The following is a 25,035-nucleotide window of genomic DNA, read 5'->3' as shown; positions in this document are numbered from 1 at the left end:
CCTCCTCTCGTTTGGCGTCCTCGATGTCGATGCTGGAGCAGGAGGCCATGGGGGCCGGCGCGCTGCGCGCTCGCGGTGCCGACCCCTGGCTCCCGAACCCGGCCCCGCCACCCGCGCTTCCGCCTCCGGCCCAGCCCTGCGAGCGCCGGGCGGAAACCGCCGCCCGAACGGAGCGTTCCCGGCGCGGCGGGGGCGGGGCCGGGCGGAGCCGGGAGCGGGAGCCGCGGGCCGGGACGGAGAGCGCGGAGCGGGGCTGCCCCGCCGCCGCCGCGCTGGGGACAGCCGCCCTGGGCGCAGCTCTGCACACACCAGCTCCCGCCAAACGAGAGGAGGCTGCACACACAGCACAGCGCAGAACCTGAGCAGAGCTGCAGGCACAAACTCCTGGAGAGCGGCACGGGACCGACCCTCTGTGTCTGCCGGTGACGACAATACAGGTGTCCCGTTTCGCTTAGAGGGCACGGAGACTGACTACAGACTACATCACTGTTGTCATCCTCCTGTAGTATGTGGGGAATTTGCATTGGTAAAATACAGCAGGTGAGAACTAAGCTGTCAATGGTTAAAAACTGAGCCAGAAGGCTCTGTTATGAAAACTGCTGAGAGGGAGAGGAAAAGGGATATGGAGGAGGGCGGACCTGCCCTGCACTCACTGGTAAAACTGTCAGGAATCGTTCAGTTCGAGGGCCAGCTCTGCAAGCATTTCCCCACGAGACAGACACAGTCTACCCACAGCAAGCACTATCACACACTCCACAGCCAACTCATAAAAATAATTTAAACTTTTAAGAAAATCTCTGTTTTATTGTGTAATGTAGCATTGAAACATTTGAACAAATCAGTAACTGGGCTGTACAGGCTGCTGTTCTTTCATTTCTTTGGGTTATAGAGTATCTTGTCAGTACATAAACAACAACCTTTTGCATTATAAATTCTTTCCGAGGCATGCTGGTACAACACAAATTTCTCTTATCAAATGCAGCTAAGTCTAATTTCCAAACATCATGCACAAGAAACTCATCTAGTGACAATGTAAACTCAGCAGAAGGGCAGGTCACAAGTCTTGCTTGCTCACGCTCTGCAGTGCTGCAGGTTTGTGTATGATATTTGGAATGTTCCATGAGTGTGAATAATACCAGTTAAGAGGAGAGGAGGAAAACAAAAAAAATTAAAAAAAAAAGAAAAAAAAAAGAAAAAAAAGCCCGGGTGCCTCGGGATGGGCAGCTCAGCCGAAGTTGTGCAATGCTAGCCTGAACATGTCATTGGTGCAAACCCAGGCATCGTTGATGTTCTTTAATAGAAATATCTGGTGGAATCCCATGATAGGATCTTCATCAGCCTGCAGAAAGAGAGGGGGGGGAAAAGGTTTAAAACACTCTGTTTTTGAGAAATTTATTCCAAAACTCACGATAAGACAACTTAAAGCTAACATTAACAGTGACATCACATGCTGTAAGATGTGTAATACCCCAGGAGACACCAATACCACCAGAGGGTCTGTTCTGAGGGGCTTTGCAGACAAACACCCAGGGCCCAGTGACATGGAAATCCTGCAATGGCATCTGAAGTTGGGGTTTTTTGAAGACCTGCTGAAGTGTCACTCACCACACTGATGGAATGTGCCTGCCTCAGTGTTGAATCACAGATTCCTTGCCCAGGACTCAAGCTTAAAAGAAGTGGTTCAATTTTTAGCTGCTGAACTTTGGGTTGATGGCAGATGGGGATTTCTGTAGAGGTTGGTATCAACACATTGGCTGGATGATCCAGGTAATGATCTGGGTGTTGAAAGCCTTGCCAGAGCAGGTGCAGCTGGCCAGCAACATAGTACTTCCCACTTCCACTGTCCAGCAACAGCTGGAAGGGAGCAGAGCATTCACTACAGATGTGACAGTGTGTTCTAAGCACAGGGAATGTCTGCAGCAGTGCCTCCACTCCTACCTCTGAAAATATGTCCGGGTTACTACAATATTACTACAAAAGTAGAAAATAGTATTAGAGGGAGACTAGTACTCCCACCTAATGTTTATTTATCCATCTTCTCAGAGACACTGTGCAGGAATTAAACCCTCAAAGTAACAAATTATTCCCAAATCAATCAGCTGGAAATGACACAACAGGATTTAATCTGAACAGCACACAGGAGCAACTACAAAACAATCTTCTGACGGTGGCTGTAGTGTGTTCAATTCAGCATTTTTGGAGGATTTTAAGCTTTATTCTTTCAACACATGACTATTCAGCTTCAGAAAAGGGGGGGAATGTATAAAAAGAGCCTTGAAAAGCAGCAGCCAGAGCAGCTCATGAAAGAGGCTGTCAAAGCACTGAATGTTCATTGGCAATGCTCTGCTGTTCACTGAGAACAAGTGAAAAGTCTAAAGAGCAAAGCAGACTACAAAATAATCAAAAAAGGAAACTTTACTTTAAAAAGATAATATTAATGGACTGTGAAACAAGTCAGGTTTCAGCAGCAACTTGCAAAGGACATCACTTATATCACAGAACAGCAAGTCTGCCAGAGAGCTGGTGGCATCAAGTGCATGGAAAGAAAGCATTCAGATCCAAAAACCACTGCAAGGATTTCACAGTGACAACTGCCTAGGAAGTTAAGTGGTGCACATGAAGTGCAGTTTCACTAAGCATATGCTAATTCACAGAAGAAAACCAAAGTGGGCCCTAGACTGGCCTCTCAGGAAAGTGATACTGAAATAATGATAGATATTTATTTATTAAACCAGCTGAGAGCTCTAAAGCAATCAAGGCAAGCATAGGGTTAGCAGTTATTAGGGAAGAACAAAGAACCAAAACCCAGAAAATGCAAATGCATAAACAGGCAAACAACACCCACATATCAAATCCTGCATGCATTTCTTATAATTTAAAAAAATAAAATGCTGCAATAAAGTCATAAAATTACAAGAAAAATGATCCAGCTACAGGACAGTTTCCTACTGAAGACAGTCAATTGAGTACAACTCTTCAGCTTGCAAAAACATGAGAATGGGGAGAACAGGCAAGACAAGTTACTATAAAACCATGAAGAACAAAGTGAATGAGGGAACTACTACAGCCAGAAATTAAGAAGGCAACAAGTAAGGCCAGAAATATGAGCAAGTCAGTGTTCAATACATGACTGAATGAGAGAAAAATCCTCAAAGCAAGACAAGTGCCAGTAGTCACTGTCCAGCAGACGAACAGGGCAGCTTGTCCCTCAATATACACCTGCTTTGCATGAGGCAGAGGCTCCCTGGGAAGGAGCCCAGTGTGAGCACAAGCAATTATGCTGGGTCAGACCAGCCGTCCATCTCGTGCATTAGCACATATGACAGCAGTCATGGCAATTATTTCAAAGTATTATCCTTACTACATATGCCCAGAAGAGAGGCTCACATATCTGTGCTGTAGAGGTGGCCTGTGCACTGAAGCCCATGGGTTTGTGCCTTTCCCAGCTTCTCCCAGGTATCCAATGTAACCCATCCCAGGAGAGCCTCACTGCTTGGGAGTTGGCAGGTTCTCAGCTCTCAGTTGCCCTCCTCCTTGCAGATCACTGAGGCATCTATTACAAGCTACATAAGTACTTTTCACACCAAATTTGAGCTTGTCATTACTGACATGACTATGCTTTAAAATATACATCTGGAAAAAAAATATCAGCACCAGACGAGCTTTAATGTAGGTCTCCTCGATTTCTGATAAGCCTAGGTAGGCTCTGATAAAAGCACTGCAGCTCTTGATGCTCTGGCTTAAGGAGAATTTCCTCCTTTCTTAAGCAGTTCAGGGCTGGACACATGAAGAAGGACTAAGAGGGAATTCTTCCCCCAAAACACTTGGTGTGGTACAGACACCAAATTCCCACAATGAAGTCACACATTATTGTTTTCTTTATTCCTTTCATGTTATCTCTTCATAGCATAGAGCAACAGTATACTTTAAAAACAAGGAAAATCCTAGACTATACCCAAGGTGAAGTAAATACTTTGTAGTCCATTCCCAAATTTTGACTATGTAATATTAGCACATAGCAAAGGCTCACAGTTCAGTGACTCAAGATGCCCCAGAAAACACAGACTAATCTATCCCATTTTAGGTTAGATCTTCATCACAGCTCAGATAACACCACTGAAACTCTCTATCCTTACTTTTCACTCCAAATTCAGGCATGAACCTCAGGATTTGCATTCCAGATGTGAGCCCAGGCTCTAAACACAAGGGGCTTTAGTCTTCCCATAAAACTTTCCTTTGTGCAGTTCAAATTCTTCCATGACATCATTGAATTAAAACAAAAATTAAAGAAGTCCCAGAATCAGACTAGAAGGATCCTCTGATTTCCAGGCTAGGCTTTTGCTCAGCATGAGCATAGACTACAGCAGCTCTGCATCACAGAACGGGCTGGGGTGGTCCACAGAGGGGACCTTTAGAGATCACCTAATCCAATCCTCCTGTCCCAGGCAGGGACATCTTTCACTGCATCAGCCACAGCTTTATCTAGCAGAGTCTTCAAATTCTCATAGAACAGATGTTTCACAAGGTATCCAGGCACCACTTCCCACGGTTTCAGTCTTCCATGAAAATCTTCCCTTGTGTCCCATCTGTACCTTCCAAGTTACGGTTTCCAACCACTGTCCCTTGTTACACTGTCTGGCACCACTGAGAAGAGTTTGCTTTCAGGTAGTTGGAAATACTCAATCACTTTTCACTTATATTTCCAGCAGATTGCCCTTTGCCACCTTCTCTCCCAGCTCCACAAGCTCTCCATCACTCACAATGCTGGCAGCCTTCTGACCTTTCAGTTTTTCTACATCCCTTCTGACCTGGAGGCTCCAAAGGAAGTCCTAAGCTCACAGAGCAGTGAGCTATGTCAGAGTTTGAGATGCAAGACTGCTTTGCACTTCAGGTGTAGCTACACAACTTTCCTCCTCTTGCTTGGTCAGAGAGGGTTTTACTTCTTCACCAGCACCCGAAGCAGTAATTGATTGAACTGCAGGGTTGCAACAACCCTTACCTCAAAGGAAAGGCTAATTACTTGAGACTGCAGGTTCTTTCAGATGTTAAGCCTTTTTTAACTGGCTTTAAGTGCTTTTTAAACAATGCTTCAAGTGTTCAGCATGCATTACAAAAACATCCAGTGATTTTAATTGCAAATTTCCTTTTCCTTTTAAGACTAGGAAACACCGCATAACAATTAGTTATTCACAATTAATTCTGCATCGATCACTTCAGAAATCACACTCTGGGGAGAGCCACAGATCTGCCACATGGCTCTGAGAACACACAAGCCACAGCCATGCTTCTCAGCCGAGCTCAAGGGACAGAAGGGCAATAAGAGAGCACTCCTTACTCAACCAGGACAGCCAGGACTGGAAGACAGGTAAGGCACAGGGTTAAACGTTGTGGAGGGCTAGCCTGAAGACTTCGTTGGTGCACACCCAGGCACCTTGAAAATTTTTCAACAAAAAGGTTTGGTGGAAGCCTAGAACTTGGTCATCATCTGCCTGAGCATGACAGGAGAAATACATTACTAGGTGAAGCACACTGAAGATACTGGGTGACATTCTGGATGAACTCTGGCAAAGCAGGGTCACACCAAAAGGAATTCACTCCTAAAGACTTAAACTGATGCTTACTCTTCCTAGTTGAAGCAAGCAAGCAGCACTCAGACAATGAACAGCAATATTAGAATAAGTGGATGTGTATTTATTATACCTCTACAAAAGGATAACCCCACCCAAACATTAATACCGATCAGCATCCATTAAAGAGGATCTTCGAAAGCAATTACTGCACTGCTTTAGCCAGCGACTTAAATTCCTGCTAGTGACAGTCACCTACTTAGATGCTCTGTTACTCTACAGCATCTTCTCAAAGAAGCTGTTGTGCCCAGGCCCCTCAGTGTAGGTGATTATTCTGTTGCAAAAGGGTTTTTTATTTATTTATTTATAGTTCATACTGGTATTAGCATGCTGGGCTGTGGACTGGAGCAGCACAGAGGCAGATACACATCCTGACCTTGTCATGGGGCAGTTATGATTTCAACTGACCCCAGTTAAAACCCCTCCCTCATGGGAGGGCAAGGGCTTAAAGCAACCCAAACCTGCAGATCTACTTGAGAATTAATACTCTGATAAAGGAAATAAGAGAGTTTGACAGTAGCAGTCCTTAGCCCCATTATTCCTTCAGAACTCTTCTTGTACAGTCAAGAAGAAAACTCAGGCTTTGTGATGATTTGGTAATAGTTCACCCCACAATATATGCAAGGGAAGTAGGAAGTTTTTCTCCTTTGGTTTATTTTTGCCCCTAATGATTTATATATCTATGGTTTAGGGAATATAATGGTTTAAGGCAGAAATACAAGATGTGCCTAGCTTCCTCAGAGTGAATGATGTTCTGAACTTTGGGACTAGCAATTCAAGCAACTAATGCCTCAGAAGATCTGTTTAAATATCATGCCAAGAATGACAACTTAGAAAAGAGCATGTTACAGGTATTTTAGCACTATTATTTTCTTGGGTTACTCTATTAAAAGCATTATACACGGTCCTTCATTACATGAAACAATTCAAGTTTTGAAAAACTGCAGAGGATTAAAATATGCATTAATTGTCCTGGGCTTTGAAGAATTTGTTTCGCAGTCCCATGAAAAGGATAATGGAATAGTAAGCAGGAAGAATGGCCTTCCCCTTCAACCCTTTCAAATTCTGCTACTGGTGGTCTTGGAAGCGCCCTTCCTTGTGCAAAATTCTCTTAGAGTTTTCCTTGAGACCAACATATGCAGGCTGAGCAGCCACACCACTAAGAAGGCAGCTTTAAATAACAGTGAGTATGCAGCTCCACGTTTGCCTGTTACAGTGTTCCCTGCTCCTGGAGCTACAAGTGAGCCACTTGTTAAAATGCACCATCTGCACCCAGCTATTCTCAGTTAGTGTATTGTACACAGAGCAGCACTGAGATGCAGTAAAATGCCTGTCAACATGTGTGAATTGGCACGAGAAAAAAGTATTCACTACATATGACAGCCAGGTTCATTCATGCCACAGACTGTTCCTGATACTGCATTTGTCCACCTCTATAAATATCACAACAAGGCAGAAGCATGAAGTTAAAGTTCTAAGTTGACTTCGACCTTCTGGACACTTGTTCTGTGAGAAGCAGCATTCCCAGGGATTAAGATGTAATTTTTAAAGCGAAGGTTTGAGACATATACATGTGAAGAGTGGAAAAACATTTCCTCATCTACTAAAAATTCACAAGCAAGTTGGATTTGATCATGACAGTAGGCATACTTTAATCCAGTATGTTCTCTCCAAATACCTGGATGCTCTAACACATGATCCCCAAATTATACTGAGTTATTTCAGCAAGCTGAAATTATTCAGAGGTTAAAAACAATACAACAGAAAATACTACTCCAAGTCATGGTATTTATGGAAAGTTCCCAGATTGCATTTACAATCCCTCCATATTAATGGATGAGAAAACCCAGTATCTTTACAGAATCTTTTAGAACTTGGTATCTTGCCACAGGATCCAACACAATCACCGTTGCAAGCTGTGATCTGCTTGAGAATTATGCAATAACCTTAAAAACATGACTGTGCAAAACTAGGTGCAGATGTGACTGGCCAAAGACACTGAGTCAAAAGGTCTTGATCACATCAGAGTTTTGTGCACACCCAAGAGCAAGGCTGAGGAGATCAGCATGTTTGTCCTGCAATTCAGTGCTTTCCATGGTCACATGTGGCTGCTTTTCCACAGAGTGTGTGCAGGTGGGACTGAGCAACAAGAAAGCTGGAATCCAACTTGCAGCTGGGAAGCAGGAGCAACTTTAATGAGAGCCAAAGCTGCCTGTGTTAGGTTCGGCAGTGGATGCACTGCTCTTCTCAGCTGCCCAGCCCAAAACGAAGAGAACAGCTTAGCAAGCAGATTCAAACATCCAGTCCTATGTTTGCTTAGTAAACAGTACAGTGTCAGTGGAAGTTTGAATGCTTTGGTACTGGAGGTGCCGTTGAGTTAGCAGGAAAAGGAAATCTAACAGCTATTTTAAAACAAACTGGGTGCAGATAACTCTAAAGACTGGATGGCATTAGAGGCCTGACTTCACAGCATAGCTGGACCAAACGAACTCTGATAACTTCAACTACTGCTATGTAATTTCACATTTTTTAAACTAACACCCCCCACTGTGAGCAAGTTCTGCCTGCAGCTGACTTTCACAGAGTATTTTTTGCAGATTCCAGGACAATGTCTTTCATTCATAAGCAGCTTCATTAATTTACAAGTCTGCGGCCCTGGTATACTGGCAGACTGGGTAAGTTTACACAGTGCAATAGTATCACTCACATAGCAATATAGTCATACTAAGCCTGAAAAATAATCTGATTCTTCACAAGAAGCAGCTGTTTCAACAGTAAATGTTTGATCTCAGAGGCAACACTCCCATTGCTGAATCGGTTTTGATTACAGAGGTACTGGACCATACTGACACCAGGATTGTATTCTTGTGTCCTGTGACAGTAAATAAAAAGTATGGACGCACTGAAGGGTGGTCAGTTAGCAAAATGAAGTCTGCTAAATCAGAGCTCAATGCAAACAGGACATCAAGGTGCATGTTAAATTAGATGTGCTTAAATTGTCCAAGAACACTGTGATGATGCTTTTAAATGCAACAAAGGACACCAAAACCTTACTGCATCAGGGAAAGGGAAATACTGATGCCTTTAGAACCCACATGGTATTTGTCTGCACAAATAAATCCATGATACTTTGCTTGGCAGAACACGACTGTCAAATTACAGGTGGCTTACCTAGAACTAGGTGTCTGAAAGAAGGAGCATTTCTTGACAGTCTTGAATGGCAGAGGAACAATATCCCAATGCAAACTTACCCCTTTTCCTTCCCCACCCATGAGAGCATTTTAATGTATTCAGAAATCAGATGATTTAGAATCCTACAAAAATCTAAGACACAAACACTCATTAACCTGTAATGGAAAGAGTTTACCTTAAGCTGTCCCACTACCATACTGAGTATACAGCTATCAGGTGTAGGTTGGTGATCTTGTGCTGTGATGCTGTGTTGTATCTTTTGGAAAGGGAGGCTCTGCAATGAAAAGAAATCAAAATAAGAAAGTATACAGCAATTGAATTATTTAACTTACAAAACAAAGATTGAGCAAATCCAACATTATGAAGTGTTAGACTATTGTGGCAGTACTGCACAGAAAACTGTTGCAAATGAGGGCACTACTCATTTGGGGGGTCAATTGTAAGTTTTTTTCAAGCACCAAGAGAGGAAATAACATTGCCTTACACAGTGAATGGTACCTTTTCCTACTCTAATTGCACTGCCTGAAGAGCTTCAGATCATCTGTAAGCTCAAAGTTCATATGATGAAGGAACAAACCTCTGCTCTGAACTGTGTTAAAGGATTTTATCATCTAATACTTGAGGTTTACCAGACAACCCCGAATTTGCTTCTTTGTTAAAGTGGCTATGAATGGAAAGGAAAAGCGGATGAAGTATTCAAGACATGAAATCCACATATCCACTCTTCCCCTTTTTAATTCCCTTGACACTCAGGTAGCCAACGTCAGTACGTCTGGAGGTACTTGTGCAAGGAACACACCTCGAGGAGCACCGGGCATTGGAGAGTAATTCCCGTCTTTCAATTTAGACCACATTCACATTCCAACATGGACAAGTCCAAGCAGTGAACGTGAAGTATCTGGGGGATCTCAGAGCCCTGTCACACAAATGCAATTTTGGGACTGTTTCCCCAAAAGCTGCATTACTGCTAGGTACTTTAGTGGCAGTTCAGCATGGATGGAGCCCTGGGTGACCATGTGGCAGATACTCAAAGTCCAGGAACTGCACAGCATGGCAGCACGGGGCCATTCAAACCTCACGTGGCACTTGGATGCCTTTGCTGCATTTCCCTGATTTGGAAACAGGTTGAAACAGAGCCAAATGCATACTTTGACAAGTTCTGCACTTCCCTCTACTGGAACAGGCCTCAAAGACTTCCTAGAAGGCCTAGGTAGAGACACAAGTCCTGCTGTAACGAATATGAAGTGCAGTCTTGGCTCTACAAGCCTAAGGCTCCAGGAAGAATTCCAGGAAGCTAAATCCTTGGATAACAGAGAACACAGAAACTGTGGAAGGATCAGGACCTGAGGAAGCATATGAAGTGTAGGGAGCAGCCCTCTAATTAGAGGGATACTATTCAAGAACACCCTTTAATAAAGCCTGCGGTGTTTCCTCTTGGCTGGGAATACAGTCCCAACCAACTTGGAAGTGCAAAATGGACTGACACCTTTGTAGTATGGACAGACATAGTAACAACACAAAACCAGAGCCTTCTTCTCTGAACAACCAGCAGACTGTTTTCCAGGGTCACCATTCCAAACTTGAATGTGCAGAATACCCACACAACTTGCACAAGCACAGGCTGGGAAGTTACTTTGACAAAAGGGTACTCCAAAGCCCAGCCCCACCTCTGTACAAGAGCTTCTTGTTGAATAAGCCCCACAAAAAGATTCTTTTAAAAAGGCAGAGGGATGAAGGGGAATGAATGCAATTGTGTTCAGGGAGGAAGGAAAGGCTTTGGAATCAAGAGCTCTGCAAAATGGTGACAAGGAACCAAAGACAAAGCTGGGTAAGACAGTGGCTGTTTCAAGTACCTGATTCCACAGGACAAGAGGAAATGGCCTCAAGCTGCATCAGAGGAGGTTCAAGTTGGATATCAGGAAGAATTTCTTCACTGAAAAGGTGGTTAAGCATTGGAATGGGCTGCCCAGGGAAGTGGCGGAGTCACCATCCCTGGAAGTGTTCAAGAAACAACTGGACATGGCACTCAGTGCTATGGTTTAGTTAACAAGGTGGTGTTCAGTGAAAGGTTGGACTCGATCTTGGCACATATTTTCCAACTTTAAAGATTCTATGATTGTCCTTTTCAGAGGAAAGGACGCCAAATGGCTGGCCAGCCTAGTGAGCTACTCATGTGATGCATTGGGAGAAAACCCACTGGAAAGAGCAGGAGTGTAGCTGACAGGAAAGACCACTGATTTTTAGGACAGGCAGAGGCTACTGCAAAAGGATGGCTGCTTATAGACATCCATCTGTACTGGAGCGAATGATTTTGTGGTATGAAAAGTACAATAGAAGTGTCTAAAAAGCATGGAACTACACAACAACCAGGGCTTTTACCATCCTCTGACATTAGAAATTGGCTGGTCTTTCACTATAAAAAGTATGGAATCCTCCTTGAAGTCAGGTAAGAGAAATCAGGCAAGAATAAAGTTAAGTAGCATAAACTCGCTGCTGGCAGCAAGAATACCTGTCTCAGCTTCAGCCTTGCTCCACTACATTCATAGAACTATGTAATTATTATCTCAAATGCTCAATGTAAATCAGGCTGCCCCTAATTAGCACAGGCACTCTATGTGAAACAAGTCCAGCACCAATTAGGACAGAAGAAACAAGTGTCAACTCCCACACTGTAACAAGGCACAGATGTGTCAGTTCTGCAGAGCAATGCCCATACAACCTTGCCCTGCTATATGAGCAGACTGAAAAGGTGCCATACCATTGCTGTCACACAGCAAAGAATTTGATCTATAAGAAAATGCCACCTCTTTGTGCTTACATCAATTCACCATCCAGGCACTGAAGGACACAAGACCGCAGAAGTGCAAAAGAATTTCAGTGCCAAACTTTCAGGGATGTGCTGAACTGACTAAGCAGCTCCAGAAGCAGAGTAGGTGAGCACATGAAGCTGACACAGCAAAGGGAGCCCAGGCAGCTCAGTGCTGACAGAGGAATGCTGAACGACATTAGAGTCACTTTAAGCTGATACAGCTCATAACGAGCCACGGCAGTGGAAGGGCACAGAGTAACTTCAGTGCATTTCCTCCTTACTTTAAGCAGATGGATACAAGCCAGAAAAAGTTTCCCTAAAGCAGAGTAGTGTGTCTTCACTCACCAATTATGACTGCAGCAGGCACATGAATCCAGAAAGTCCACCTTGCAGCAGAGACAGGGAAGGTAAAGATGAGCTATGTCACAGTGAGAAAGGGGCTGGATTTGCACTGGGCTGAATCCAAGGCAGCAATCAGACACTGTGGCCAAGCAGACGCTTGGCTGGTTGGGTATCTAAATGGCTGCTAGCCCAAAAGTCTAAAGAGCACTGAGTGCACAAACAAGCTACCCTGGAGCTTTGCTATCTCCTCACCTACAAGCAGCAGTTGCTGCTCTTTCTGAGATGTGCAGCCTTCTCAAAGGCAACACAGGTACCTAAAGCACAGACCTGAGGGTGAACCTGTCTTCACAGTTAAAGATGCCCTAGCTGAAAGAAGTAATTCCAAAACACAGGAGCAGTAGCTGTGCAATAAGACAAGTGTCAAGTTGCAATTATTTTTCTTCTCAATGTGTAATAAAAATGTCTGAAATACCACACTCAGAGCAGACTGTCTGGTGACCTAAAAGTGTGTCCTCTGCATATCTTGCAAGAGAAACAAACTTTCTAGTCTCATGACAGCATGCAAGTACCCCCAGTTTTGTAACAGAAGCATGGATTTACTCAAGAAGATAAAAATTCTCTTAAGTTTAACTAAACGAATATGGAATTCTGGTGTCCTCTCACTTGCTGAAGAGGAGACACATTTCAAAGTCCTGAACCATACCTGCTCATATCTGAACTGCTGACAAATCTGCATTGAGGATAAGTCAGCTTCTCCACTACAGAACTTATTTGCAGTTTACGTATCACAAAATAAGTTGTTCCTTGCTGTAATGTGTCTAGCCTTTCTCACAGACAGATCCAAATAACAGGTTTGCTATTGCTTCTTCCTTGGCATGCCTTAAAAGAGCAAAGACACCTTTCACTCCTCTAGATCAGAGGCAGCTTATGCATTAGACCTTTTAAAAAAATAAATCAATCATGTCAAATACAATTGCAGTCACAAAATAACCTTGCAAACTATGGAGTCAATTAACATTTCACCATTAGAGCCATCAGTGGAATAACCCACTACACAGCAGTAAATCATAACATTTCTTGAAGACCCAAGTTGGAAGCACAAGTTCAAGATTTTTGAACTGCTTAAGTCTAACTCAAATTTTCAGAAGCAATTATCTTCTAGTCTTCATAACTGTTTCCCAAAACATTCAGTAAGGATTACAGACTTACAGTGAGTTTTTCAACGATGGCTGCTTTGCCCTGGAACTGCTGTCCTTCCCACGTAAGGCATGATGCATCAATCTGGGGGAAAAAGAAAAAAAAAGTCATCAACCTGCTTAGGTAACCTTTAAGCAATCCTGATAGGAGATTTTGTTTATTTCACATAAGTCCTTAGAATCCGGTTATTTGAAAACTACCTCAATGCGAGACAGAAAGAAAGCAGCAAAATCAATTGCGAAAGTTTGGAATAATCAACTAAAAATTAAGTAGGCTACATTTCATTATCATAAGTCTACCAGCAAAAAGAGTTCCTGCCTTTGGATTAAAGTCAGCTTTCAGAAGAAAATCTAAAGGATCAAAAGAAAAAAAAATCCTAGGGACACAAAGTCAAGCATGTGGAGAGAGAAAAATATATGAAGAAAACTGACAACAGGGGTTACACCACCAGGGTAGTGCTCCAACTCACCAAACTAAAGCAATTTAAAAGTGACTGGCCAGACCCCTACCTGGAACAGGTGACAAAAGTCTTGACTGACTTGGATTACACCACTAAAGATAAACTGTATCTTGTGGTGGAAGCAGTGATACAGGAATACACACCAAATCCAAGAGCTCCCTGCTGCATTCCTGCATGCTATAAAATTTGTTTACTTCCACAGGGTCTCTGAAGGGAAAAAGCTTATCATTACAAGCCCATTTCTGCAAAATCTCCCCAAATTTACACAAATTGTGACCTTGGTGCATTTCAGCCACACAAAACAGGGTCCCATTCTCCACAGTTTAGGAACTCCACAAAACAACACACATCAGTGACCTGCATAATAGTTCTCCCAACTACATGTGCACAGGACTCTTCATGGAATGATGGAAGGCAGAAAGACCCTAAGGGTGAAAAAAAGCCAGGAGTTCATTGTGTGGAAGGCCCTACGTCCAGGAATTTAAATTAGTTTGTACTCACCACCATTTTGAGGATTTGATGTATTTTGGTGATAAATTGACAAACTGCCTAGAGACTTCATATTTAGAGCTGTGGTTAGAACACAAATTGCTTGGTTTTCTTCCTCTCTAGGCTCTGTACACAGCTTCTTGGGCAAAGTAAAGCAACAATCTAGCAGGTAGCAAGTACACAACAATCCCAAGAGCAAATGGTATCAGTGCTGCTGGATATTGCTGAGGTATAAGGAGGGGTGTCAGAGGGTGCTGAACCATTTCAATCCTCAAGAGCTTGCTGAAGCTTCACACAGCTCATCCAGCAGATGAAAAACTGGTCAGGAAAACAGGATATGCTGCTAGAAGACTTGTCAGCCTTGAACGTCTTGCTGCAAACTCCTCAGCCACCCAGCAGCATTCCTCACCATCAGCAATCAGCTCCACGCACAGAGCACTTTGCATGCTCTGGAGGAATCTTCCCCCAAAACTAAAAGCTGATGTTCCTTGGGTTTGTTAATTACGGTTTTTAATTCTGGTATCCAAGTCTACTTCACCCCAAATAAGAAGAAGAAAAAAAAAACCTAATGTTTGAGGAAATTTAAACTAAATTTACATTCATTTAACATGTTATTCTACATGTTTAAACTGGATTTAAAACTGTAAATCTATTTTAATGTTCAGAGGATTGATATAGCATGAGGTAAAAGAAACACCTGCAAGAACTGATAAACACAGGGTAGGACTTAAATTATATCCCACTTCAAGAGGGATCCAAGCAAATCCATGCCTGTAAATTAATGGCAAACTAAAACTAGAATGTTTGCTTTTACAGAGCACTTCATCACAGGATTATCATCAAACCCCTCCAATACAAACCACTGTCTACACCTAAACAGGGCTTTTGTGAGTCTGACTGCCTAAAAGGCAAACAAAGCTCAAAACAGAAGTGAAACATAAAAGAAAAGCAATAAATAAAAGCGAGTGTGATTGCACTGACTGATATTCCAGAGTCAGGATAAAGCCCACAATCCCACCCTGTGTATTCCCACACATCAGAACAGGGAATCCCAGACAGATAATGGGACAGTCTTAGCTCCCTTTTTGTGGATACTTACATATATTGCTCCTAACTGAGTCCTGTCTGCATCAAAAAGCTGGTAGTAATGTTGTACAAAGCTGGATCCAATCTGCTCCCAGATAGGCTTGTCTCCCATTCTGAATCCTCACCCAGAGCCAGTGACTATAAAACAAACAACAAAATCATCAGAAAGATCACAGGAATAAACGTAACACTTGGCTTGAGTATTAGCACCAAGAAACACATCCTCTCAGCTGGCCTGAATTTTTCTTTGAGATAAGTAGGACAAAACTCACCTCTGTATCCTAGACTTGTAAATAAACGTCTTGGATATTGAATGGTTTAGTTTCTAATTATAGATTTGGTTTGTAGTGCTATTTCAGTGTGAGGTCACATCTCATGTACAAAAGTGGAGAATGAGAACAAAACCGAGTGTTACCACCTTATCTTCACATACTTCAGAAGTTACACCATCTGAACAAGCTGGCAAGTGCTTGCTGTTTCAACTTGATCTCATTTACTGTAAACAAATGACCTGTTAATATGGATTGTCTGCAAGTGGCTTACACCAACTGATTCATGTATTTAGCTCCTCAGGTATTTCACCATCCACAGGCCATTCTATGAGTGTCCTGCCAATGGCCCATAACGAGAATTAATTCACTAGCTTGTTGTTTAACACAAGCTTACTGCCCATCCTCTTCTATCCTGTCACTGAGGCTGAAGTAGACTCGATGTTTATCTTTCAGCCTGTAATAACTTCAAGATACAAACCATGATTTTTCATAGTGGTGAGAATCTGCAGTTCCTAGTGAAGGTGCTGGAAGCTCAGAGGCATCCCACACTTCTGAACACAAGTCCTTCTATTCCAGGGGGATTAAGCATAGAGCATGCACAGCAGTGCGGACAGGCCCAAACTCTCATGCACCATCGGTACAGCTGACGGCTTTATCACAACATTACATTTTTCAAGAAAGCAAATTCATTTTTATTTATCCTGATCTCTCTCTGAAAGTCTGAAGAATTGTGCTAAAATTCAAAACACACAAATACTGCACTCAAACCCCACTACATGATATTTTAAGATCCGAGTTCACTTCAAGCAAGCTATACTTGCTTAACATCAAGATATCAGCCACTAGTCCCTCTTTGCAATCCCTGTCCAGGAACCTTGGAGTTACAGGTTTAAATTGCACTGCAAACCTGGAAAGGTATGAAATTCTGTTTTAGGATACAGGACATAATAGTTATTTTGGCTTCCTTTAGCTGTCAATTACTTACACACCTGTATAAGATTTGACAAATTCCTAAGAGAAACAAAACACACATTCCCAAGATCTCCACAGAGGGTACTCCCAGGCCCAGCTTTCTGTTCATAGTTGGACAAGAAAGCTCCTTTCATATTTTAGGCCTTTGGCAGTCTGAGCTTTACTCACACAAATGGGAACTGAAATGGGTTCAGACTTTAGGTTGGAAGTTTTAAGGTCACACAAATTTGGCCATACTTACAGAAGAGCAAATCTCTTTTATTAGATCAATGGGCTAACAGCAGGTAGCATCTGTGTTGTCAGGGTGGTAAATTCAACTACCAAGAACAACTGCTATCACATTTTTAAACATCCTTATTTCACAATCAGACACCTAGGCAGTATAGTCAACATCAAACTCACCAAGCCTGCACACTAACATAAAAATTCAAAGTCTTGTTGCCACACAGCTGTTGTTTCAACTGCTCCAAAGAGATCTACAATCTGGTGTTAGTCACCATCATGAGCACTCCACTGATACTTGCAGTACATACCTCAGTCTGGAGGAGTTTACCCAGTGTGGCCACTCTGGGAAAGCATATCACAAATTACAAAAACACCCAAGTACAACAGATTTAAAAAAAAACCCCAAAAGCAACCCCACACTCACATCCCGAACAACTTAAACCTAGTTCTTTACAAGTGAAAAGGTGGTATTGATTGCACATCCATAACTGATCAACTGCAGGTTAGGCTGGTATGCAGCCAGAAATCAAAGAACTTCAGCTTGTATTAGGAGATTTTATTTTGAAGAAAAATCATCCTAAAACCATGGCACCAACTCCCTGGAAACTCTACTGAGTGGTGATGTCCACCCTGCTGAGAGGTAGGGCTCATGTCATATTTGGCAAATCAGAAGCAGTAGGACTTAAGTTTGATGCCTGCAGTTTACATTCCAGACCTGTGGGTACCTACCTAGAAGTGTGTAGTTTGGGATGGCTGCAGTGGAGCCAACAATCAGCACAGGGGAAAATCATGTTGATTCACTTTCTATGGATCATCGCTGCTTCAACTTCAACATATGAAGTCACATCACTGTCAGATATTCCTAAACATTCAAGGGCAAATCTAGTTGACACTATTGATGCTCAGCAGTCACACATCTAACACTGAACTGAAGTCAAGGACAACAAAATAACCACCAGCTTATTCTCTTGAAGCTAAAGCAAGTTAGCTATTGCCATATTAAACTTCCCCCCCCACAAGATGTGCATTCGCCCTTAACAGCTCACTGTACCATCATACAAACCCAAGATCAAGCTGTGCACCAACACTGCACCTCATTTAGTCCCTCAAGGCACAACAGCCTCACTCAAGATCACCAGATGCTTCTGTTCAATCCTGAAACTGTGAGAAAGCCTTAGAGACTGCAAGGAATAAAGGAATTCGTATTTTAAATATGGAAAGTAGAATTATGGGTTTTAGATCTAAAAATTAGTATGTTAGCTTGCTATTTCCTCCTAAAAAAAGAAGGGTACTTGTATTTTGATCAGTAAAATACTATTAAATAAGTAAAATAAATAAAAATCAGCATAAATTTGACCAGGTATAACATTGATTTTTTCAGAAATGAGAACAAGCTAAAAAAAAATGCAGCTGAAATTAATGACCCTTGACTAATTCTTTTTGTTTGTTACAACCTTACTCTCTTTCCTGTACCATTCATATGTTGTTTTGCTGAACACTCACTCTTCCTGGAAAGGTTTATTTTCCTTTTCTGATTTGTCACCTTTTCCTCCATGCTGTCTTGTGTTTTCTGCCTGTCATTACGGATGTAAGAAGCTTAGATGTACCTAAAGAAAGAACAAGATGGGAATGATCTGTGTCATCAAGCCTAGTCCCTTTCAGTGAGACACAACCCATGTAAGACTGTATTGATACATGTATCAGTACAGTATTTTAATGAGATAAATATAACATAAAAGGCTTTTAAGATCTACTGCAGACCTGTGAGGATAGCACAGGTTCTGATGTTGTCAAACACTAGGGCAACACAGAGGTGCTTCAGACCCATCCAGCCAAATCCATCCACACTTCACTCACATCTGTCCATGGTTACAGAAACACGGACTAATATAAAGCCAGCTAAAAGAAGTTTCAATAAGCTAGAAAGCTCCTAAGATGTGGCACACCTGTCCTTTTAAAGGCACCTGCTGAAAGTTACTACTGTGTAAGTGCATTACTGGATATTCCACCTTAATTCCCCACGGAAAAGGAGATAATTTCCTTAAGCTAATGAATTTCCTTGCCTTTGTCACTTCAAACCAAACCTACCTCCTCACATCCACTTAAGAACACCACAGTCCATTTGATGAACAGCTTCTTCACAAAAGCACAGCAGCAAAGCTGAGCTGCCAGCACACAGTGTAATACTTAATTCACATTATTCACTCTATTTCTTGCAATCTGCTTGCACTAGAGAATTTATCCCCACCCCAAATACCACCCAGCAGTCAGTGCTGAAGTAGAAACGCAATACAGTGCACAAAAGCTGCAGCTCCCAGCAACTCTGTCTTTAACAGGTATATGCCAACACTGCTGAACCAAAGTGCTTCTCCTCAGGGGCCTTTTGCAGTGACATCAAAATCGAATTTTCCAATACCTCTGTCAGACTGTAAGCTCACACATCAAGAGTAAATTCCACCCCTCTACACATCTCTCACCACAATCCCTACACATCTCATCCTACAAGGTACCAGGGCATCCCGGTGTTTGCTTTGCATCCATCTGCTTTGGCACGTGGCAGACTGCACCAAGAGCAGGACAAGCTCAAAGACCCAGCAAGCAGCAGCACCAACGAGGAAGCTGCACCTATAAGACAGAGAAGATCTAGAAGAGAACAGAGCCTCCACACGGGCCGCAAGTGATCTTGAGTGGTCTGGCCTCAGGCAGATTTTTTTATCCACAAAATCTAAAAATACAGAATCTTTTCTATTGCTTGTCCCAGCTTTGGTGCTTCTGTCTACACACACTCCTCTTCCATCCCTGCCTTAGCTCTGGATGTGAGAGATTAGCACGAGCACACCAACACTGCCCATAACTCCTAAGGGGAACACAGTCCTTAAGAAACTCATTTCTGCCACTGGTCTCGATGAAACCTCCTCCTACTGCTTCCTTCACAAGCTACAAAACACACGATACTCTGTCAGTTTGCTGCAGCACAAAGTCCATCTTTCTCCTCATGTGGCACCACCAGAGCTACTCAGAAGGGTAGCATGAGGAAAAGTCACTTATTTTACTTGGAAAAACAAGACTAATAAAGACATTGCCTTCTCTGAAATACATAAGCGCCAGTGACATCTGGAGCAGGTGGGCTACTGTCACAGCTCTGCAGTATGGAGAAAGAACAAAAAGTTGCTTCAGCCGGTAGTTATGCTTTACCACATTATCAGACCTGGACACATGTAAGCTTGCTGCTGTCAATCAAAAAAATTAAAGTCATTCTGAATTGGAGCATGGTAGGCCTGTAATTCTAAAAGAATACTACATTTTCATGGAAAAGTCAACAAAACCTAGCATGAGCAATAGTAAAATATAAATTACTAAGGAAAACAGAGGTGGTTTGCCAGGGATTGCCACATTTAAAAAGCAAGATGTATTCAAAGAATCAATAAACAACCATCATAGGCAAAGAAGGTCTGTAAAGTCTTTCTGGTCTGCAAAACACTAAATTAAAAAAAATTTAAAAAAAAATTTTTAAAAAAACCCCACTGAATTTAAAGAGGAAAAACCTCAAACCAATACATTCTAATGCTAGTGGAGAAAATTGCCTTCTATTATTCAGTTATGACTATACTTATTCCACAAGTAGTCTCAGCATAAGTAAACCACGCTCTCAAGATAGCAAAGACAGCCCAATGCACCACCAAAGTTAAACTCTCAAGATTGAATTCAAGCTTGTTTTCTGGAAGATCTAAGAACCAGTGCAACAAAATAGCACCAACACCACCCTCAAATCTGTGCTGCTGGTCCAGTGACACATGTGAATCCACAGCAAACATGGCTTGGCCCATCAGTTGCTGCACTGTTCACTACTGATTAACAGGAGAAAGTAAGGACAATGAAAGAGCTCTCAGCTTTTTCAGTTCCTCATACTCTTGCAATTTCTACCATGCAGGTATTTTAGATCACTCAGATTAGAGAGTCAGCAGTCTTTAGACTGGTAAGAAAAGTAAAGCAGCAAACAGTTTTAGACTATTTTTCCTTCAGTTGCTTTTCTTTTGCCACTAAAATTTGCAAAGACAGGAGCGCCTCCAGTGTGCACTTTCTAGGAACACAATGGAACCAGCATCACAGGACCAGATAATCTTTCAAACAGGTCATCTATTCAACTCCACCAACAACCACTTGATAACAGATCATCCTCCTTTAGCAAAGGATACACTCCCAACAGAGAAACTATGCAAATTATCACAGAATAATGCAGGTTTGCAAGGGACCTCCTCCAGCTCAAAGCAGGAGGACAAACCTGTTCCACAGCCTGACTGCCCTCATACAGAGGGCAGCTGTCCTGTGTCCTGCCCGAATCCCATCTGTTCCAATTATGCCCCTTGTGTCCTGCCCTGGCATGAGGTACCCTGAGAAAAGCCTGGCTCCATTCTCCTGATAATGGCCTGACACAGACTGAGGCTGTGATTAAGCCCTGCTCAAGCCTCCCTAGACTAAACAAGCCCAGACCATGCAGAATGCACAGTAACACAGGGATGAAGAAATACTGGAGCTTACTGCAGGACATCATGCCTCATCAGCCATTTATCTTCAACACACTGCGACTCTGTCTGGTAAATGCCAATTCAGTGGTCAATCTTTCTCCCTTTGAAAACCTATAAAATTTCCAGTTGAGGAAAAAATTTCTGCATTCAGAGACTGAAGATGTGTTTCTCTGACACATTTCCACAATCATCTCCACAGCAGCTGACTGATCCACAGAGGAGAACCCTCTGCAAACTACAGCTCAAGGCCAATCAGAAACCATTGACTTCAGAGACCTCCACCAAGTAATTGTCATGGACTGCTCTGTACAAGAAATTACATTATTCTAAATATGCTTTTCGAGCTAAAAATAATTAAGTCTAGGTATGCGAACAGTGAATGGATGGAAAAGGAGAAAGGGGAAGATGACAAGGTCCAGACTATTTCCTTCTGGGAAACACATTTACTTTCCCCTTCTTAGTCTTTTTATTCCTCTACTCCAACTTCATTGAAACAAATTAATGAGAGAATTATGCCAATCTGAAGTACATTTTTTTTGTTAGAAATGTCAGCAAGTGTAAGGCCACTAGTACACAAAGCACCTGAGGAAGACTCTGGGAAAGCCTTCACTGTGCCTACAGCTTGATGCTCATCTCAACTGCAACCTGACAACCCAAGAGAGCCACACAGAGTCAGTCAGGATGATTTTCATATATACAGATATATATTACGTGTAACTGCAGAGGAGGACATAATGTTTTGTTGTTAAGCAAAAGCCACAGTGCTACACATCTGCCTTTTTTCCAGAGTATTCTTCATGCAAGCCAAAAACCAAATTTAAGTTTGCAAGGGCTGAAGCCACATTTCCTTTCCCCAAAAGGAGTGCAAGACTGCTCAGTTTAAAAAAAACCAGGGGAGGCACTGGGGAACTGGAGGGGGAACCACTACACCCTGTTTTTCTTTACCTTATAGACACAGTAACAAAACATTTAATGGCCAAAGTTGCCACAATATCTACGAGTTTTAAAACAACATAAAGGAATTACACTTGCAATGTTACCAGCTATTAGTATATATTGCAATTCCTAAACTTACCATACTCTACACTTTCACTAACTAAATGACCCTTTTATTAACAGGAACAAAAGAAATCCCAGCAGAGAGAACTGCAGAAAGTTGTTACCATTTGCATTTTTCTAAAGACCTGAACAAACACAGATGTTAAGCAAATATATTTCAAATTATCTAACAAATAACTTGCAACCTTTTATACAAATAATAATTAGGAGCCCATTGGGAAAACAGTTAAATAGTCCAAAAGTGAGCCAAAATATCACCTCACTTTAAATGAGATCAGGCATTTCACTATATACAGTAATTTTGCTACTTCTAGGTGGAGGTCTGTGAAATGCTTTTTTTTTTGTTGCTGATAAAAGAAAACTTAAAGTCACTACACACAAATACAGAAATCACTGCTTGAACATGACTTCTCAAGAAGGCAAAAGAGTATTAACTTGAGAAGGCAGCTGATTAATGAATCAGAATTAACTTTCAGGCAACATTTCTGCAACCAATTCCTACTCAAGCATTTACTTGGGCTTTTTTTTTCCAGTTCGACTGCAATACAGTAAGACAGTACAGCTCTAAGACACATTTACACTGGAAATTATGGACTTCGAATGAGCTGAATTATTATTTCAGCCTGCCTAAGACAGGAAGTTCAAACTGAATTGCAAGAACAGACTCTTGGGGATTTAAATGGCTTCAGAAAGCTATCTCGCATTAACTGAATGCAACACACACTCCTTGCTACTGCACACCTTTGCAGGTTTTGATTGTTTTCAAAGCTGAAAACTGACAACAGCCCGAGAGGGGAAGAAAAAATTCTCTCTTGCAGATCATACTGGAAAATGGCAACTCAAAATAAAAAACTACATGACTGCAGCAGATCACTGAGCACATGCACTTTGCTAGTTTGACTCCAAGGAAGCGTGAACCTTTCACGTTCAACGTGACAAAGCGATTCAACCATGTCAGGTAACTTCAGTCCTCTCACAACCTTCTGGCAAGACAGAAAACAGCAAGAACATTAAAAACACTCGAAGGAGAAGCATAACCGAGCACACCTTCTGCCCTGCACAAACCATCTCCTCTCAGCTCCCATTCACCCCCTTTACACTCCTCCCTGCGATACCGAGCCGTCGCAAAGCAACGCAGAAGCACCGATGGGCACCAGGCCGAGAAGCCTCGGTGCCTCTGAGGGTCGCGGCGGCAGCGCCGGGGCCCGCCGGGGTGGCTGGCGGAGACAGCACGCCCGGGGAGCGCCGGGGGCTGTCGGCGGGGCGAGGCGAGGCACAGTCCACAGCTCCCCGTAATCCCCCGGCCCCGCTGGAGGGATCTGCCCCCCGAGCCTGCGAGCCGAGCTCACCCCGGCCGAGGCTCCTCGCTCCCCCGGGGGAGCTGGGCCGGGGCCGCCCACCCCTCTCAGCTCGCTCGCTCGCCCGCCCGCCCACCCACCCATACGCGGGGCCCGCCAGTCCTGGGCACAGCCGGCGATGGCTCGGCTCCCTCCGCCGCCGCCCCTTCGGGACCGCGCTGCCGGCGCCTCAAAGACGGGGAAGGTCAGGGCGGCTCCGGCCGGCGGCTCCCGCCCAACCTGGCCCGCGGCAGCCGGCAGCGCCCCGCGGCGGGGATAGGGCTGGGCCACGGGGCCGCGGGGGGCGAGCGCGGGGTGTGGCGGCGCCGTGTGCCGGCCCGCGGGCGGTGCCGGTCCCAATCCCGCTGCCACTCCCGGTCGCGCCCCCCGCACTCACCCGCGGCTCCCACTATGGCGGCGGCAGCGGCCCCGTGCGCGGCGCGAGCCCCCTCAGCCTCCCTCGCCCGCGCTCCGGCCCCGCCCCGCTCCGCCCGGCCCCGCGGCATGCCGGGACAGCGAGTCCCGCCGGCCGCCAACCGCGCACTGGGAAGGGCGAGTAGAACTACAACTCCCGAGAAGTCCCGCGCCGCACCCCGCGGTGGCTCATTTGAATGAGGGAAGGGGCCCGCGCGCCGCTGGCCCCGCGGCGGCGCCCCGGAGCATTGTGGGATCGTGGGGGAGTGGAGCGGGGAGGGGTCCTTGGGGAGTAACGGGGACAGCGCTGTACCCCTTTGGGAGAGGATTGTATCCCTTTGGGATAGGGCTGTATTCCTTTGGGGGAGAGTTGTACCCCTTTGGGAAGGGACTGCACCCCTCTGGGACAGGGTTGTACCCTCTGGGACAGAGCAGGACCCGTGGCCCTGAGTGGGGACGTAGGTGGTCAGCCACAGCCAAAACTGCAGGTCCTGAAGTTAATTTTAGTTCCCCCCATAAAGGATTTACACTGACAATTTGTTAAAAAATTGCTTGGCTTGATTGCAGTGAAAAGTTATCAAAGAAGGTGTGGGGTGGTAGAAAAACGCCTTCAAATAAATACTTGTGAATAGGTAAATGGTCTAAAAGCGTGGTTTGGGTCTCACTGGAGCCCTCCCATATTCCCTGGAGCAGCAGCAGAGAGGACTCATAAAGGTACAGGAGTTGGCAGGATTTTGGATTACATGGCTAAATGGGCTGTGGACAGAGTTACATTCCTAGATTTCTTGTGTAACTGGAAAGCTGAACTGGTAGGTGATCTTGTACTAACTACAATGCTGGATATGGGCTACTTAGGGAACACATGACTTGTTTAGTGCTTGAGCTCTGCAGCTCAGGGATGCTGGGCAAGAATACATCATCTTAAATAAAATTATTAACCCTCTGGGCCAAAGGCTATCATATTATTACTTAAAAACTTTTTTAAAAACCTAAAAAAAGCCCCCAACAAAACAACCAAAAAAAACCCA

The 25,035-nt window shown here is 43.7% G+C and overlaps 1 protein-coding gene across 1 annotated transcript; it reads right to left on the bottom strand.

Moving 5' to 3' along the window:
• Positions 1-773: 773 nt before the first annotated feature.
• On the bottom strand, positions 774-24,078 carry NUTF2 (nuclear transport factor 2). The gene is made up of 5 exons (XM_042027240.1): positions 23,991-24,078; positions 15,216-15,340; positions 13,180-13,251; positions 8,995-9,093; positions 774-1,339 (listed from the first exon to the last, which is right to left on the bottom strand). The coding sequence occupies exons 2-5, from the start codon at positions 15,312-15,314 to the stop codon at positions 1,226-1,228; spliced, it is 384 nt and encodes a 127-aa protein (XP_041883174.1). The 5' UTR covers positions 15,315-15,340; positions 23,991-24,078; the 3' UTR covers positions 774-1,225.
• Between the last annotated feature and the right edge of the window lie 957 nt (positions 24,079-25,035).

This window comes from Corvus kubaryi, unplaced genomic scaffold (genome assembly GCF_017639235.1).
Source record: "Corvus kubaryi isolate FWS band 111438036 unplaced genomic scaffold, C.kubaryi_AGA036_p1.0 37300, whole genome shotgun sequence".
Lineage (NCBI taxonomy): Eukaryota > Metazoa > Chordata > Aves > Passeriformes > Corvidae > Corvus > Corvus kubaryi.
Note: the sequence above shows the minus strand (reverse complement) of the source record. Positions and strands in the feature narration are given on the sequence as shown.